The sequence below is a fragment of the Suncus etruscus genome, chromosome 9, assembly GCF_024139225.1.
Source record: "Suncus etruscus isolate mSunEtr1 chromosome 9, mSunEtr1.pri.cur, whole genome shotgun sequence".
Lineage (NCBI taxonomy): Eukaryota > Metazoa > Chordata > Mammalia > Eulipotyphla > Soricidae > Suncus > Suncus etruscus.
The window spans coordinates 53,474,575-53,492,521 of NC_064856.1; the positions used below are offsets into that span (position 1 = coordinate 53,474,575).

At 31.6% G+C, this 17,947-nt stretch overlaps 3 protein-coding genes across 3 annotated transcripts; 2 read left to right on the top strand and 1 right to left on the bottom strand.

Annotated features, from left to right (window-relative positions):
* The first annotated feature begins 382 nt into the window (after positions 1–382).
* On the top strand, positions 383–1,324 carry LOC126018257 (olfactory receptor 51A4-like). The gene has a single exon (XM_049780401.1). It carries the CDS (start codon positions 383–385, stop codon positions 1,322–1,324), a length of 942 nt encoding a protein of 313 aa, XP_049636358.1.
* An 11,011-nt stretch (positions 1,325–12,335) lies between these two features.
* On the top strand, positions 12,336–13,268 carry LOC126018266 (olfactory receptor 52J3). Its single transcript, XM_049780410.1, has one exon. It carries the CDS (start codon positions 12,336–12,338, stop codon positions 13,266–13,268), a length of 933 nt encoding a protein of 310 aa, XP_049636367.1.
* Positions 13,269–16,634: 3,366 nt separating this feature from the next.
* LOC126018195 (olfactory receptor 52E2-like) lies at positions 16,635–17,594 on the bottom strand. Its single transcript, XM_049780341.1, has one exon. The coding sequence runs from the start codon at positions 17,592–17,594 to the stop codon at positions 16,635–16,637; it is 960 nt and encodes a 319-aa protein (XP_049636298.1).
* Between the last annotated feature and the right edge of the window lie 353 nt (positions 17,595–17,947).

The following is a 17,947-nucleotide window of genomic DNA, read 5'->3' on the forward strand; positions in this document are numbered from 1 at the left end:
TGTCACGATATTACTACTATACATTACTTTTTTTTGTAATAAATGTGTTTCTTTTTTCATTGATTTCCTGATTGAGATCTTAAGTTACTTTTTTTTTTTGTGCTTGGTGTTGCTTTCATTACTTACTGCTCTGGGGATTATGATATACTGAGAAAAACATAGGCCTCCATCAAAAAATCATTGAATTAATTTTCATTATAAATACTGTGTTTCTAAAGTTTATAGTAGAATTAATGACCTTATGAGACATATATTTCTCAAAGAGCTAAACACATGATTCAACTAAGGATGTTTAAGTAAATTAATCAATTTATTTCAGGAAAAGTCTTCTATTTTAGGAAGTCTTCTAAGAATCATTTTCAAAATTCCTCATATTCCTGGAATGTCATTCTTTAATAATTCTGAAGTGGAAATCTCAACTTTCTTCCTTATTGGGATCCCAGGGATGGAATATGCTCACTTTTGGATCTCCTTGCCAATTTGCTTCATGTACCTTATTGCCATCCTGGGAAACTGCATCATCCTTTACTTCATAAAAACAGAGACAGCTTTGCATGAGCCAATGTATTACTTCCTCTCGATGCTGGCTTTTTCTGATCTGGGTCTGTCTATCTCCTCTCTTCCAACTATGGTAAGAATCTTTTTATTCAATGCCACTGGCATTTTACCCGATGCCTGCTTTGCTCAAGAATTTTTCATTCATGGGTTCTCAGCAATGGAGTCATCAGTACTTCTTATAATGTCTATAGATCGCTTTATAGCCATCTACAACCCTCTGAGATATACATCCATTCTGACCAGTGGCAGAGTCGTAAATATTTGTCTTATATTCACAATTAAAAGTATATTATTGGTTTTACCTTTCCCGTTTATATTGAAGAGGCTAAAATACTGTAGGAAAAGTCTGTTATCTCACTCCTACTGCCTCCACCAAGATGTCATGAAGCTGGCCTGTTCAGACAACAGGGTTAATATCATCTATGGAATGTTTGTGGCTCTAACAGCTATTTTAGACTTGTGTTGCATTTCTGTCTCTTACATGCTAATTCTGAAAACTGTTCTAGGCATTGCTTCACACAAAGGTCGCCTTAAGGTCTTCAACACTTGTATTTCCCACATCTGTGCTGTACTGATATTCTATGTGCCTATAGTTACCTTGGCAATTATTCACCGCTTTGCCAAAAATGTTTCTCCAGTTATTAAGGTGATAATAGCTGATACCTTCCTTCTTATCCCACCTTTAATGAATCCCATTGTATACTCTGTGAAAAGTCAGCATATTCGAAATCTTATCTTGTCAAAATTATGTGATAAACAAATTTGATGGGAAAATTCAACTTCATACAAAGTCTGGTTCATGTGGTAATTTCAAAAAAGATGTAGAGACCTTATTTTGACAATAAAATAACATATTTAATGAATATGGTTTAAATACTCATTACACTTATGGAACATTATTAATTTAATTAAGAAATAACAGATTTTTAAGTTAGATGCTTTGGGTTTTAGGTTTAAATTGAGTTAAATATTTAAAACCTTGGTTTCTACCTGCTTTAATTTTTTACATATTTACACAATCTACTCACCAGTTCTATAAACATATCAACACCATCTTCAATAGAAAAATCCCTGGGCTGGAGAGATAGCACACTGATAAGGCATTTGCCCTGAACGTTGCCAACCCAAGATGGATGGTGGTTCGATTCCTGACATCCCATATGGTTCCCCGAGCCTGCTAGGGGCGATATCTGAGCACAGAGCCAGGAGTAACCCCTGAGCACCACTGAGTGTGACCCAAAAAACAAAACCAAAAAATAATCTTGATTATAATTCAATGTATTTTATATTTAAAGTGTTCATTTTGGAAAATAATCTATGGCTCTAATTCAGAAAGCAAAGATAATAGTTGATATTTTCTACATATCTGTTCCACGCATATATAATTTTTTGTATATTATGAGTTTTTCATTTTATCAGGTAAATGAATCAATGTGTTCTACAGTTGATTCAAATACAATTGAAGAAATAACATTATATCCTCTCAATAACTGAAATTAAATGAGCACAGTTGCAAAAAGCATTCCATTAATTTTTAATTTTAATATATTAAATACAACAGTAACATTTATAAATTCTATCTATTGACTTATATTTCAAATTTTCTGTCTTATTTAAATTTATTACCATCTTTTATGACCAGGAGTGTGGCCCTTATAGCCACACTTTTATTAAAACTTTTATTGCTAGTATCATATATTTATGAAAATTAAAATGGAGATTTTATCTTTTATTTTTTATAATTTCTACTAAACTAACTAGAATGTACCAGTAACATATTTAATAAATTAAAAACACTGAATGGTTATTTTTGAAGTTGTAAATAAAATAAATACTAGAAAAGAAGAGAATCAGCTATATATTTTCTGTAAAATACTTTGATATAGAGATTGTTCAACTATACACTAGCTTTTACATTGACAATTCCTTGATTTTATTTTTAATTTTTTAATTTGAATCACCATGAGATACAAGGTCAAAGAGTTGTTGATAATTGACTGTAAGCCATACAATGTTTACAATACCCATCCCTTCACGTGTTCATAACTGCCAATAATTTCCCAATTACCCTCCCATCCACTGCTCCATCCCCATCCTCCTATGACAGACATGCCTCTCTTTTTCTCTCTCCCTCTCACCCCATCTTATTTTGCTTTTTAGGTACCTCAGTTTGTATTACTGATTGACATATACAGATTATTTAACTTCCTTTCAGTTCCCAGTTCCTATCTAGAGTGATTATTTCCAACAATTATTGCTGAAGTGGAAAATAATCTTGATGTGGTCCCTTCTCTGTTCTAACTACTCTCATGCCAATAAATTTTATTGTCTTTGAGTATTTTTCTCATACTATATATATGCATGTACATATGCCTCAGATGTCTGTTCCTTTCCCTCAGATGCATTTTATTCAGCATGATACTCTCCATATCTGTCCTTGTATAAGCAATGTTCATGATTTTATTTCCCCCAACAGCTGCGTACTATTCCATTGTGCATATATACCTTAGTTTATTTATTCATTCATCTGTTCGCAGGCAATTGTTTTATTTTTCCCCAAATATTTGCTATTGTGAATAGTGCTGCAATGAACACAGGAGTGTGGGTGAATTTCCTATTTTTGGAACTCTAGGGTACATTTCAAGGAATGGAATTGCTGAGTGCAATGAAAGCTCCACTTCTTATTTTTTGAGAAATGTCCATATTGTTTTCCAAAAGGGTTGGACCAGTCAATGTTCCTACCAGCAATAAATGAGAGTCTCTTATTCCTCTTATGGAATAAACCAAAGCTGGTTGTTATTGTCTTATCTTTCTTATTTTTGTTAATTTATTTTATGTGTACCTAGTCTCTGTGGTGTGAGACGATATCTCATAATTTTGATTTGCTTCTCCCTAATGATGCATGATATAGAACGTTTTTACATTTGCCATTTGTCAATCTGTATTTATTTTTTGAGAAAACTTCTGTTCATCCCCCCTATTTTGACCAGGTTGGAAGTTTTATCTTGTTTAGATGTACAATTTCTCATATTCTGAAACATTAACAACTTATCAGATGGACATTGGGTAAATAGTTTTTTTTTTTTCCTATGGGCAGTCTTTATATCCTAGTCATCATTTCCATTGAGGAGCAGAAACATTTAATTTAATGTAGTCCCATTCGTTCATTTTTGTTTTTATTTCCTTGGTCAGTAGTTTTTCATCCTTGAAAATGCCTTTAGCTCCAATGCCATGGAGACTTCTTTCTATGTTTTTCTTTATGTAACTTATGGTTCAGGTTATATCAAAATATTTAATTTTTAAAAAAATTTTAATTGAATATCCATGAGATTGTTACAAAGTTTTTCATGATTAACTTCAGGCCATACAGTATCCAACGCCCATTTGTTAACCAGTGCACATTTCCTGACACCAAAGTCTCCAATTTCTGTCCTGGCAATTTTGATTTGACCTTTGTGCATTGTAGTAGAAAGAGGTCAGAGTTTATTTTCTTACAATAATTTTCCAGTTTCCCTTGCATCACTTGTTGAAGAGACTTTCTTTGCTATACTAGGCATTTCTTTTCTATTTTTATTCTCTGTAATCCAAGTATACTGGGAATATGTCTCAGGACATTAAATTATATTCTTGTGATCTCTAAAGGCATGGATTGGGCAAAATGATCTTTTCTATTTCCCCATCCAATGACTGCTTTAGTTAGTTGTGGAGGTTTATTGTTCCATATACATTTTAGAAGTCTTTGATTTATTTCTTTGAAAAACATCATGGGGTGTCCTTATAGTAACTTCATTGAATCAGTACAATGCGTTGGGAGTATTGTCATTTTAATGATTTTCATTTTACCAGTAGGTGATTATGTTTCCATTTCTTTGTGTCCTCTTGCATTTTCTTTTCTAAAATTATTACTTCTTTTTAAAATATTAAATATATATTATGGATCCAAAAACACAAATGTAAAAAAGGTGTTAGCATTCCTATGTTCATTGCAGCACAATTTGTAATGGCTTGAATATGGAAATATTCCAAGAGTTTTCAGATGAGCAGATAAAAATATGATATCTCTACACAACTAAATACTACACAGCTTCTAGGAAATAAAAAAAATCAAGAAATTTGCTCTTTTATTTCTTGAAGTAGTGGTTTATAAGTTGTTTTTGTATAAGTTTTCACAACTGCATTTAAATTAATTGATTTGAGGTATTTGATATTCTGAGGCTCAATTTTGAATGGGATTTTAATACCTCTTTTTATCTCTTATTATTTGTACATAGTGTCCATTCTCAACTACAAGCTATTTTAATAAAATAAATAATAACAAAAATACTATTAAGAAATCACAAAAACAGGTGTATTAAGATCACATCAGGTTTTTATCAAATATTTTCTTAATTAACTTAGACATGCTTCTTATAAATACTGTAACTGGAATTTTCATTTTAATAAATCATATAAATTTATAATTGAAGCAGCATGAGATACACAATTACAAATTTGCTCATGATTCAGTTTCAGTTGTGCAATGTCCAATACCTATCTATTCACCAGTGCATATTTTCTGCCACCAATATTTACAGTTTACCTTCTGCCCTTTCCCTGCCATTCTCTATGGCAGACATTCATTTCTCTTATTTTTCTTCTTAGACAATCCAATATTGGGTTGCAATATTTTTACTGAAGTTGTATTATGCATATCATTTTTACCTCTTCAGATTCAAATGAAGCTAACATATGGTATCAAAAATATTTCTAGATAAAAATGATATAACAAATATTAATTAATTTATATTAACATATTAATAGGTTACTACATAGAAATTAAATACTATAGTCAACTAAGTAAGGTACCAATTTCTACAGCACCATCAGCATCACTATAAATAAATTAAAATAAAAGTAAACAAAATAAAGATTATAATTCTAAAAGTTCTTGTAAAACTTAATAAATATAAATAATAAATTCCAAATATAACCTAATGGCTTCCATGGAATACATTGCACCAAAATACACTTTAAGAGACATAATGAATGATACAAGAAGAAAATAAACACAATGGCCTTTAGGAATTTTATTTGGAATGCTTAGAATGTGAAGACATCTGTGGAATAGTACAGTATAGTAAGTTTTTGTCTTTGCACACTGCCAACACCAATTTGATCTCTTATATCACCTATGGCCCCCTAAGCACTGCTAATAGTGATTTCTCAGCATAGATCCAGGCGTAAATCTGAACATAGTTGGGTATGCGTCAAACCCCCACCAGAATAAAATAAAAAAAAAAGAATCTGAAAACAGCAATGCATCATACCAGGTATTATTAAACTTTAATCAGGACTATTTCATCATGATCTAAGACCATCATGGAAATACTGTAATTTTCTGAATGTTATTAAATAAGAACAAAATACTTGAAATATTTATAATAGAACTATGCAAAAGTCTTGCTAGGTTCTCCAATATAAAATGTTTTAATTTCAATACGTTAAATATATTTAGGGCCTTTTTAAATTTTGACACTCAAAAATATCACAGTATATATGTGGCCAACCCAGATTTGATCTCTGGCACTGCATAAGGTCTCTAATGCTTTTTTGGGTATTCTTCTTGTGCACAGAGCTAGGAGCAAGTCATCATACTTCCAAAAGTGGTTCAAAATAAACAAAAATTGCAGAAAAATGAGGGAAAGGAGAATATAGAGCAAAACAGATAAGTAGAACAAACCTAGCAATATATTTTATATAAACACAAACATCTATCTATATTTTATCTTAATTTTTTAAACTGAATATAATATTAAGTTTGGTTTTAAGGCTACAAACGTGTCGTAAGTATAAAGCTAATATAATGCAAATACAGAAAATAGAACTATAAATTATTATGCTGCAATAATTAGACTTGTTAGGAGACTAATAAGAGGGATATTATAACAAATACCCAAAGGCAACAGAAACTTAAAAATAAACTGGTCTGAAATGTACTGCAAGAGCAGGCTGGATGAGAGTATTAGGATAGGGAAAATACTAGAACAATGGTAGAGGGAAGTAATTCTTAGACGGGGTGGTAGGTAGGGTGTGATGATTCCTGAAACATGTAATAAATAATAAAGGAAACTATGGTACCTAAAATAAACCTTTTTTTAATAATAATAAAATGACTCCAAAATAAATGGACACTTTTACAATGCGACACAATTTTTTGGGGGGTTGACTGTGGGAGCTAGGTCATAACCCATTATTCTAAAGAATTGCGCAAAATTCTGTATTCTGGAGTGTAAAATTGTGATGTTTGAAAATACCATGCAATGTTGAGGATTTAATTAGGGTTAAGCCAGATGCAAGGTAAAAGCATTAGCATTGCACAATTTCTCTTCTGTGATAAAGTTGTAAACATTACTATAAAGTTCATATATTACTTGGTCTAAACATATCATGTGCAAGTTTTATACCTTAAATTTATACAAAATTGCATGCCAGATGATACAATGAGCATTTAAAATGGCATAATAACAGCGACTAAAAGAAGTTTGAAGCAACTATATTAGTTTATAAAATACAACTCTATAATAATGATGAAGACTGAATACTTTTATTCATGAAACAAGAAAGTGGAAGATGTATGTTGTTCCACAAGCCTACTCATCTTTGTTATAAAGAAAACATTTAGCCTTCATTCGTATTCTAAACCTTATGATCCAATGTGATGGGAACTGGAAGTGGAGGTCATGAGATATGATGGTCATATGATATATTACTGAAATTCTTATAAGTAGAATTAATTCCTTCCAAAATAATATCTCAGAGCTTCATTGTTCCTTCTGCTAGATGTTAAATGTAGGGGAAAGCCCACCATAGATAAAACAGTGATTCGTCCTTTACTAGGAAATATCAGATGCCTTATACCAGATAAAACTTAAATGTTTCCAGAGCTGTAAGAAAATACTTGTATGAAGTCTAAAAGTTGTTAAACTTTTAGTATTCTTTACAGTAGTCAAAGTGTTGATTATAATAAAGTAAAAATGCAAAAGTTAAAATAAAGTTGTAAAGTTTAGAAATAAAATATTCATAATCCTATATATTTATAGTAATCAAGACTTTGCCAGGTTGGAATAAAGATAGACTAAGGTATACAGAAACAAAGCTTTATGTAAACAACTACTTGAAACCATGCATGTATTTAAGGTGAGCAATGGTAAAAAAAATAATAATAAGGCTTTTAACAAATGTGTCTCAAAAAATTGATTGCTATTAAACAAGAAATTGAACAATGTTTTCCATCATATACCACAAGTAATAAAATAACCTATAACATATATGGATAAGGAGAGTATTGTGCTGAAAAAATGAGTCAGAGGGTGAGGGATATATAAAGAATCATCACATTAATTTGTGGGATTTAAAAAAATAGATAGTATGGTAGAATATAGACAAGGGTAAGAAGAACCTGTTAATGGTATAAAGTTTGTCACGAAGAGAAAGGGAACACAGCTAAGACAGAGAAGGGACCATTATGACAATGATATGTTGGAAATTATCATTCTGTACAATTATATGGAAAATGATATGTCGGAAATTATCATGCTGGGTGCTAAAAGGGGTTAAAGTCATAAGCATTGTATCCCTTCAATAATAATATTGCAAACCACAGTGTCTAAAATAAAGAAAAGAAATAGATGGGGAATGTTTGCCGTAGGCAGGAAGAAGGAAAGGGCTGGGGAGGGGGAGGATGGAAACTGGTACATGTGAAGGAAATGTTGATTGGTGAAGGGATGAATGTTCAACATCGTATGACTGAAATTTAATCATAAACAGTTAGTATTAGTGATTCAATTAACATTTATTAATAAAATAATGCATAATGGATGTTGAATCTTTAGCTAATAGTTTAAAGATAATCTAAAAATTTACATTTAAATTCATTTAGAAATACTTCATAGGGTTCTGAGTGAAAATACAACAATTTGGGCATACTTTGCACACAAATTATGGGGCGTGTCCCTAAAACTTATTATGGACTCATGAACACTGCCAGAAATGAGTCTCAAAGTGTAGAGCCAGGATAACCCCTGAGCATCACCAGGTGTGGCCATAAAACTGAAAAGAATTCATAATTATTTTATAGATATAATAATATATAAAATAATAAAGGTATTAATTGCCCTTTATCTAAGTAAAAAGTGTGATCTTCCAAAAATACTGCTACAAAATGAAAAGACAATTCCAGATTATCTGGTATAAAAAGAGGCTAACAAAAATATACAAAGTTTAGGATTGTAGCATACATAAGTATCACCAATTTTTAGGACATTACACAATTGTTTGTATAGAATGTGTAAAAAGAATGTTAAGTGAAAGATATTAATTTTCTATAATTTATGTAAGTGTTTTTCTTAAATATACATATTAAATTAGGATTTTTTCCAGAAACTTTATGTATAAAATAACATGAAACAATTAAAAATCATAAGATGGTATATGCATCTTAGAGAAATAATAACCATTACATATTTCAAAAAAAATAAACTAAAGAATGGTGTTATTTTTTAAATTATTCAATTTATTTTTATATGTAATACTGAGTTTCTTGTTCTTATTCCATAAAACCATAAATAATGTTAACAATAAAATAACTGTAAATGAACCTTTACTATGATGTCACAAGTTTCTCATTGCCAAATAATTAATATTATAATCTTTTCACTGAAGAATCATTTTATTTACATTTTATTTGTAATAAAACTAAATTATCGCCCACACACACCTGAACAATGGATACCATCTATGGAAACAACCACAATTGTCTTTAACATTACCAGGATCCAAGTCTCTACCAGAAAGACCTACCACTGCTTTGGCATTGACTTACTCCAAAGAGTGCTCCCAACACCCAGATGAGTCAGCAACAGTCTGCATGCAGGGCAGATCACTCCGCATTTAATGATATGCTGAAAGTAGAGGATGCTCCACATCAGCCTGACATCGATGAAAGAAATGCACAGAATCCAGAGTCTTTAAATATAATAGTTTGATACCAACAATAGCTAAAGTGTGAAAAAGTTTCGAGACCTTGAGAATGACTGGAGTTGGATAGACTGGTATGCCTGGAACCCAGAGTCTGTCTTATGCCAATAAACTTCTGGGGTGAGGCCTTTTTGTAATCAGGTCAAGGATTTTTTTTTCCATTTTATTCATTTTTCTGGACCTATGCAAACATTGGCGATTGCCACTATCACAACTTTACTATATTTTTTTACTCTTATCCTTTAAGGAAAAAAATACAACTTACTGAACTTAAAAACAAATTACTGTAGTAGAATGCCTGTCTCGAATACAGGCAGGGGATGGGAAGGGGGGAGGGAGTAATGTTGCACTGGTGAAGGGGGGTGTTCTGGTTATGACTGTAACCCAAATATGATCATGTTACTTAAATAAAAATATATTTAATAAAAATAATTCAAAAAAAACCCCTCAAATTGGGCCTGCTATACTGGCAGCATGGGAGGGTATATATGGTATATACTGTGGGAACATGGTGGAGGGAGATTAAGTTTGGTCGTGGGACTGGCCATAATTCATTGCATGTCTGAACCCAACACACAATGGTTTCAATAAAATAAAATTAAATTAAAAAAACTAAATTATAGAGTGATATTAAAGTTTTCCTAAGTTACCTGACATTATGTGACAGAGTCAGGATTAGAATAGTTCTACCAAATTTAAAGATAAAATTCTGGCACTTATAGTGAAGACTTTTTTAGGCTTTGTAAACAAAGAATTGTAGTGGAGGGGGATACAAAACACGGCCTAAAAAAAAAAATCAAGAAAATGTAAAAAAGTAGAGTTAAGAATACAGTTATTAAAAAGTAATAATGTAAAACAAAATTAAACCATTCATAATGGTTATACTTTTCATTTTAAATAATTATTTTTCATTAAGTAAAAGATAAGTAAATAATGGAGCTGTACCCACATTCATAGACACATGTAATATATTTTCACATCTGTTAAGTACAGATGACATAAATATTACACTTCTTTCCATCTTTAAAATTTTCACTTAAATACATACATTTTGTTTCTATACCACTAGAACATTTCTGTTTGTAGAATAGAATCTATAAGTTTAGAGCTGTCTCTTGAGGACACACTCCCAAAGCACTTTTTAAAGCTGGGCTTAAAATGAAGTATGATCTCAGATATAAACTGTTAGAGAATTATTATAAATGTCAATGCAATCACTGCTCATACAGTACAATGTTACTCCACTTGATGCTGTGTGTATTGATTTTTACAAAAGAAATATGAGAATAAGTTGCTAATTTTTAGTGAGTAACTGTAACTGTAAATAGAAGGTAGAATAAACTGACAAACAGGCCATTATCCCAGGCTTTGCCATACAGAAAAATCATTTATTTTTTTAAGCAGTGGTCAATTTTATTTAAAATATCTCATATCCCCACAATTAATTTTATCCTGCCAATACATTGGAAGAAACAATACATTGCATTCTATGACTGTAGGAAAAAAGGAAACAGTGGAGCTATATTGCTGAAAGTAAGTTCCTAGGGTTGCTCTAAAATAAGATACAAACTATACAAACTCGACCTTGAATATTAACTTTCTACTAAGCAATGATTCTTAACTGGATTTATAGGACATATTTTAAGGATTTTATTTTATTTTAAGAATTTATGGGACTTTTTTTTAAGTACAATTGCTGCGCCACATACTTCAGGGTAAGTTTCTTTATCTTATTCTGAGTGACTCGATGATTTTTATACCATATTTATTATTTTACTAGTTTATTTTTATTTATATCATTTTAATACTTAATTTTCTGTTAAGATAATGTTATTCAATATAACTATAAAATAAGTTTATTAGTGTCCAATTTAGATGAGAATTTTAGTGTTTGCTATCCTGGTTCCTAGACTTGTAGCAGGAGTGACTAAATGAGGTTATCTCCTTGGAAGTGGCAAAACTGATAGGTATTCTGAGACTACTATTGAGGCTTATGTAGTTAATTTAAGAATTAAAACATGCCACTCTATATATTACTTTAGCAAATAATACTCTTCACAATCTGAAAATCATGAACAGTAGCTCTTTTTGCTCCTGTCCAGACAATTAAAGGACCATTATTTGTCTAAGAAAACAGTTGACTATGTCTCAGAGTATAATTTGGTGTCTATGAAAACTTTCTGAGCTTGATCAAAACTTCTACATATATGTCATTATTTTGGTGAACCTTGAGGAGTCAGAATTACTCAGGGTTTTATTGAATCATACTCCTTGGTTTATCATGTATTCATTATAAATTGCTTAAATAAATCTCTGACATTTATATATATATATATATATATATATATATATTTCCCAGCATATTGTCAGTATTTCACCAGAAAGTTGACTCCCCAGTGAGATCTTATGATAGATTCTTTCATTATGAATAACCCATTGTAATTTTAAAAAAATCAACACTGAACCTTTTGTATGCCTCTTTATTTGGAATTAAATTTTAATCAGCAAGCAGCATGGGAACTATAAATATGCCATGTCCTAAACTATCAAATGTTTGTAAGGATGATTGAATAATAGCTTACTCACATAATAAACATGGCAATAATTCTTCTGCTAAAACCGATTGACATACTATAGTTTTCCTTTGACAAATAAGATTAACTTTTTAAAAATTCATTATCTTTCTTCATTTCCCTATCTTATTCTCTATACTTATCCCATGTTTCCTTACAGGAAAATCACCTCATCTTCTTTGGCAGAAAATGCACCACAACACTAGCAATTTTCACCCAATCACATTTTTTCTCATTGGAATCCCAGGTCTGGAGAAGGTCCATGCCTGGATCTCCCTGCCATTCTGCACTGTTTACATTGTGGCTTTACTGGGCAATGCCACAATTTTGATGGTCATCAAGATAGAGCAAAGCCTTCGGGAACCCATGTTCTATTTTCTGGCCATCCTTTCAACTATAGATTTAGCTCTTTCTACAACCTCTGTACCCCGCATGCTCGGTATCTTCTGGTTTGATGCTCATGAGATTAATTTTGGAGCTTGTGTGGCTCAGATGTTTTTCATCCATACTTTTACTGGCATGGAAGCAGAGGTCTTACTAGCCATGGCCTTTGATCGATATGTGGCGATCTGCGCACCACTACACTACACCACCATCCTGACATCACGTGTGCTGATGGGCATCAGCGTGTGCATTGTCATTCGCCCAGTCTTATTCATGCTTCCCATGATCTATCTTATCTATCGATTACCCTTTTGTCAGGCTCATATAATAGCTCATTCCTATTGTGAGCATATGGGCATTGCAAAACTGTCCTGTGGAAACATCCATGTAAATGCTATCTATGGGCTTTTTGTAGTTTCTCTTTTTCTTCTGAATCTGACCCTTATCAGTATTTCTTATGCTTACATTCTCCGTGCCGTCTTTCGCCTCCCTACACAAGAGGCAAGGCTAAAATCCTTAAGCACATGTGGCTCACATGTTGCAGTGCTCTGTGTTTTCTATATCCCCTCGGTCTTCTCTTTTCTTACCCACCGATTTGGACACCACATACCTCGCTATATTCACATTCTCATTGCCAATCTCTATTTAGTTATCCCACCTTCACTCAATCCCATTATTTATGGTGTAAGGACCAAGCAGATACGAGACAGGGTAATTTATTTATTTATTAAAAAATAATACTCCTGGGGCTGGAGCGGTGGCTCCAGGTCGTCTGCCTTGCACACGCTAACATGGGACGGACCTTCGTTTAATCTCCCGGCTCCCCATATGGTCCCCAAGCCAGGAGCGATTTCTGAGCATACAGCCAGGAGTAACCCCTGAGCATAACCTGTGTGGCCCCCAAACAAAAACAAACAAACAAAAATACTCCTACTATATTTCTTTTCTAGAGATGTTACTCTATCCAAGAAGATGGGTGCATTCTTTCCTTAAAAATAGCACTTGTCAAATCTATTGCTGAGAGGTTGCAAAACAAGTTAATTTGTCACTACATTCCCTAATGAATTTTAAGTCTGGGATGTTGGGTCTCAAATTGTGATTTCTTGGAAAAGGTTACTGTTTACAAGTCTTTGTACACACCACTTGCTAGCAAAACCCTCCTTTTCTGGTAAAGGAAAAATATGATTTTTATTGGATAAAAATATTAGAAAATTGAGTTTGTGTCCTGCTTTCATTTTTATTAATTATTTTTCATTGGATAAAAATATTGGAAAATTGAGTTTGTGTTCTTTAATTAATTATTGATATATATTTCACATTATTTACTTATTTTACTATTAGCAATTGGTTTTAATAACCCTACTTGCTATAAATAGATAAAAAACTGCACAAAATTTAAACTTGTAGAATTTGCATTTATTATGCAATTAAAGAAGTAAAACCAGAAAGTAAATAGATTCATAAAATCTATCACTAAGTTGCAGAACTGTTGTGAAATATTTGCTAACCAAGTAATACTCGGTAGAGTGATATCAAAGATAAAGATATAATTTTAGAACTTTAATTCATATTACTAATGCTATACTACTGATTGTATCTTTATATGTATATGTAAAGAATAAACAATAAGGGGGTCTTATCAAAAGAAGAGTATTTTTTCTATTTATGTTATATGCATATATTTTTACCTCTTCCTTTAGAATCTATTCTTTAAATCAACTTTTGATTCTAAATTACTCCATTTCCAATTTAATTTAATTTATTTTTTAATAATTTTAAAATAAAATCTCAATTAATTTATTTTAATTTTATTTATTATTTATATGTAATTTCTCCATTAAATTTAAATGTATAACTTCAAATTGACCATTAATGTCACTGTTTTATATATAATTGATGCCCTTCAATTGATTCAATATTAAGACTTTCCAAGGGAAAGAAATGGCATTTGACATTATCAATCTTGTAGATTGCTTTATCTATAAATAATTTTCTACTTTATCAGGATTTCAGTGAGATCCTGATGAAACATAAAACTACAAATATTGCTGTTCTGACAAGTGGCAGCAGCTATTTTATACATATAACTTTATAAAACATAGGCATAAATGTAATTTGAATGACTTTTAACACTGCCTATTTTATTTTCTATTGTTTACATGAGCAAAATATTTAATTTATTGGTCTGACAGTATAGTATGGTGGTTTTGGTTTTATAAAAATCTCAGTATTATATATTATATATTTATATATATTATATATATTTATATGTTTTGTTGGATGTATGGCTACTTAGTGTATCTATTAGTTTTTCAATACAAGTATAATAATTAAAATTACAAAATATGTCACAGTTTTACATTTTAAAACAATGTATTCAGGTTATAATGACATATAATTATTGTGTAAAGCATATCAATCCATTGGAAAATATGTTGACATCTTTCATTATTTGTTTTTAATTGTGTTTCATGTATTTCTTTTCTTTTCTTTTTTGAACCACATTCAACTGTGTTCAGGACTTACTCCTGGCTTTGGGCTCAGGGGTCACTCTTTTGGTACTTGAGGATCATATATGGTGCTCGGTTTTAAATTTGGGTTAGCTATGTGCAAGGCAAGTTCCACATCTTCAGTGCTAACTTTCTGGTCCTTCTGTAACATTTAAAATTTTTACATATATAAAATATTTTAACATTTATCTTTATGTACTTTACTTTGGTTCCTAAAATTATTAATATATCATGTTTCAGGTTTTAACTACCCTACTTTGAGTAAAAGAAAAATTATGATTCTCTTTTGACTTTGTCTATTCTACTTGTACATCTATATCTTTCCTGCTGGAATGGTCAAGATTGTGTATCCTGTATTAAAATATTTAATAAAACATTTTAAATTACTATTTTATTTGGTTATGCATAATTTCTACAGAACACTCTTAATACATATATTTTTGCTCTAAGATGGATACTTTTCATAAAGAATAAATATATTATTTTCAAGAATTTCACTGTCACTAAACACAATGAACCTACTCTGAAAATATATTGCTGCATTTAAATATGCCTTTTACCCTTCAAATTTAAATGCTATATAAGTTAATGCAAGTTTGGAATCTAGTTTTCTTTACCAATTTTGTGCGTTCGTGCCTCTGTGTGTGTGCTCTTTCCCAAAAGTGCTCAGGTGCTTGGAACTGAGTGGAAATGCATTTCTAATTCTCTCCCCTGTCATTAAGGTGTTATTGGAGCTCATTGATAAGGAGGGATATTTAGGATCTTATCTTCTGATACACAAGGTGGGGCATCTGGTGGTAGGAAGCATCTTGCTTCATCCATGCACATTTAATGATATTCACCTACACTGTTTTTTTTATTGTTAATTTTATTTGGTGTCACCCTCACTTGGGGTTAGGACTTATTATTGAGTAAGAGCAGTTTTAATAGACAAAAAATGCATTTGTATTAAGAGCATGTTTAATGTACAAAATATTCCAATTAACTGATACTTATATAAATTTAAAAATCAATTTATTGGAACATTAAAAATGGCATATATTTTATAAGTTGTGCATGATTTTAATTTTAAATTTCACACAGTTAGGGAAAATAGTCTATTCATCACTTTGGTCCTGGATTCTGCTAGTATAAAAGCATTTACTTAGAAAATAATTACGTTGAAAGGAAAAGAAACTCTTTGAAACTTTCCATCGATTTGGTAACAATGAGTGCATACAGAACTTTCGATAGGATGTATCCTCTAAATATTTAAAAATAGAAACTAAAGTGATAGCACAGCTGGTAGGGTATTTGACTTGCACACAGAAGATCCGGTTTCTGTCTCCACCTTCCCATATGATCCCCTGAGCCATCAGGATGATTCCTGAGCACAGAGATAGGTGTAAACCCTGAGAGCTGCTGGGTGTGGACCCCAAAAATATATTGAAAATAAAATATGACATACATTTTTAAATAAAATTAAGGAGACAATGAGAATAAAGGAAATGATATTGATACAGAAAAAGTGAAGTTGTTATAAACATATCTTAAACTACATAATTTAATGAACTTTTTGTCTTATATTTTATATAAATAAATCATTTATTAATTACTAGTGCCCTTCTTTTTTTACTCTTTGCTTCTGTAATAATATTTTCTTTACACTAGTATATATCTGTTTAGTTCTGACACCATATATAACAGGATTGAGCATTGGTGGAACTACAACATAAAGATTAGCCAGGAGAATGTGAATATAGCGGGGGACATTCCGGCCAAAGCGATGTGTCATAAATGAAAAGAGGGCTGGTGTGTAGAAGGCAAGAATCACACATACATGTGATCCACATGTGCTAAGAGACTTAAGTCTGGCTTCATGGGAAGGGAGACGGAAAACAGCTTTGAGGATTTTAGCATATGACAGGGCAATGGCTACAATGTCAAACACTAAATTACAAATTGCACATAAGCCATAAATAATATTGATTTTGATACTGGCGCAGGAGAGTCGAGCAAGACCCATATGTTCACAGTAGGTGTGGGGAATGACATAATTCCCACAGAAAGGCAATCTCAAAATAAGAAATACAAATGGCATGGTAAATATAAATGCCCTCACGAACACACCAAGACCAATTAAAGAAACAACCTTGTTGGTGAGGATAGTGCTATATCTAAGTGGATTGCAGATGGCCACATAGCGGTCATAAGCCATTGCCAAAAGAACGGCTGATTCCATAAGTGTGAATTTGTGAATGAAAAACATTTGGGTAAGACAGGCTTCAAAGAAAATCTCTCTGAGATTGAACCAGAAGATCCCAAGCATTTTAGGTATGGTGGCTGTGGAGAGTCCCAAGTCAATGCTAGCTAGCATGGCCAGGAAGTAAAACATTGGTTGGTGTAGGCTGCTTTCGGCTTGAATCACATACAGAATAGTGAGGTTCCCAAAGAGTGCAATCATATACACAGCACAAAATGGAATGCCAATCCAGATGTGAAATTTTTCCAGTCCTGGGATTCCAAGCAACAGAAAGGAGAAGACTTGAAACTGGGTTTCATTGAAAAGGGACATCTTGTTTTAAAATGCATAAGTGTTCAGAAATGTATATTCAAACAGTATATAGTGTAGCTTATAATTTTCTGTAGCTTTTCAAGACCTATGGATAATACAGATAGAAATAAGCAAGACAAACAAACAAAAAAAACAAAATATAGGACATTTTTGTTTACCAGTATACATGTATCAAATATTTACTTTTGAAACAATTATATATTTTCTTATAAGATGATAAAAAGAATACTCCAATAAATAAATAAAATAAAATATGATACTATGTTTTATAATTTCAAATAACAAGTGAAAATGAGGTCTGTCTTGTTACTCAATCATATAATTTGGAGAATGTAAATATCACAATAAATTTT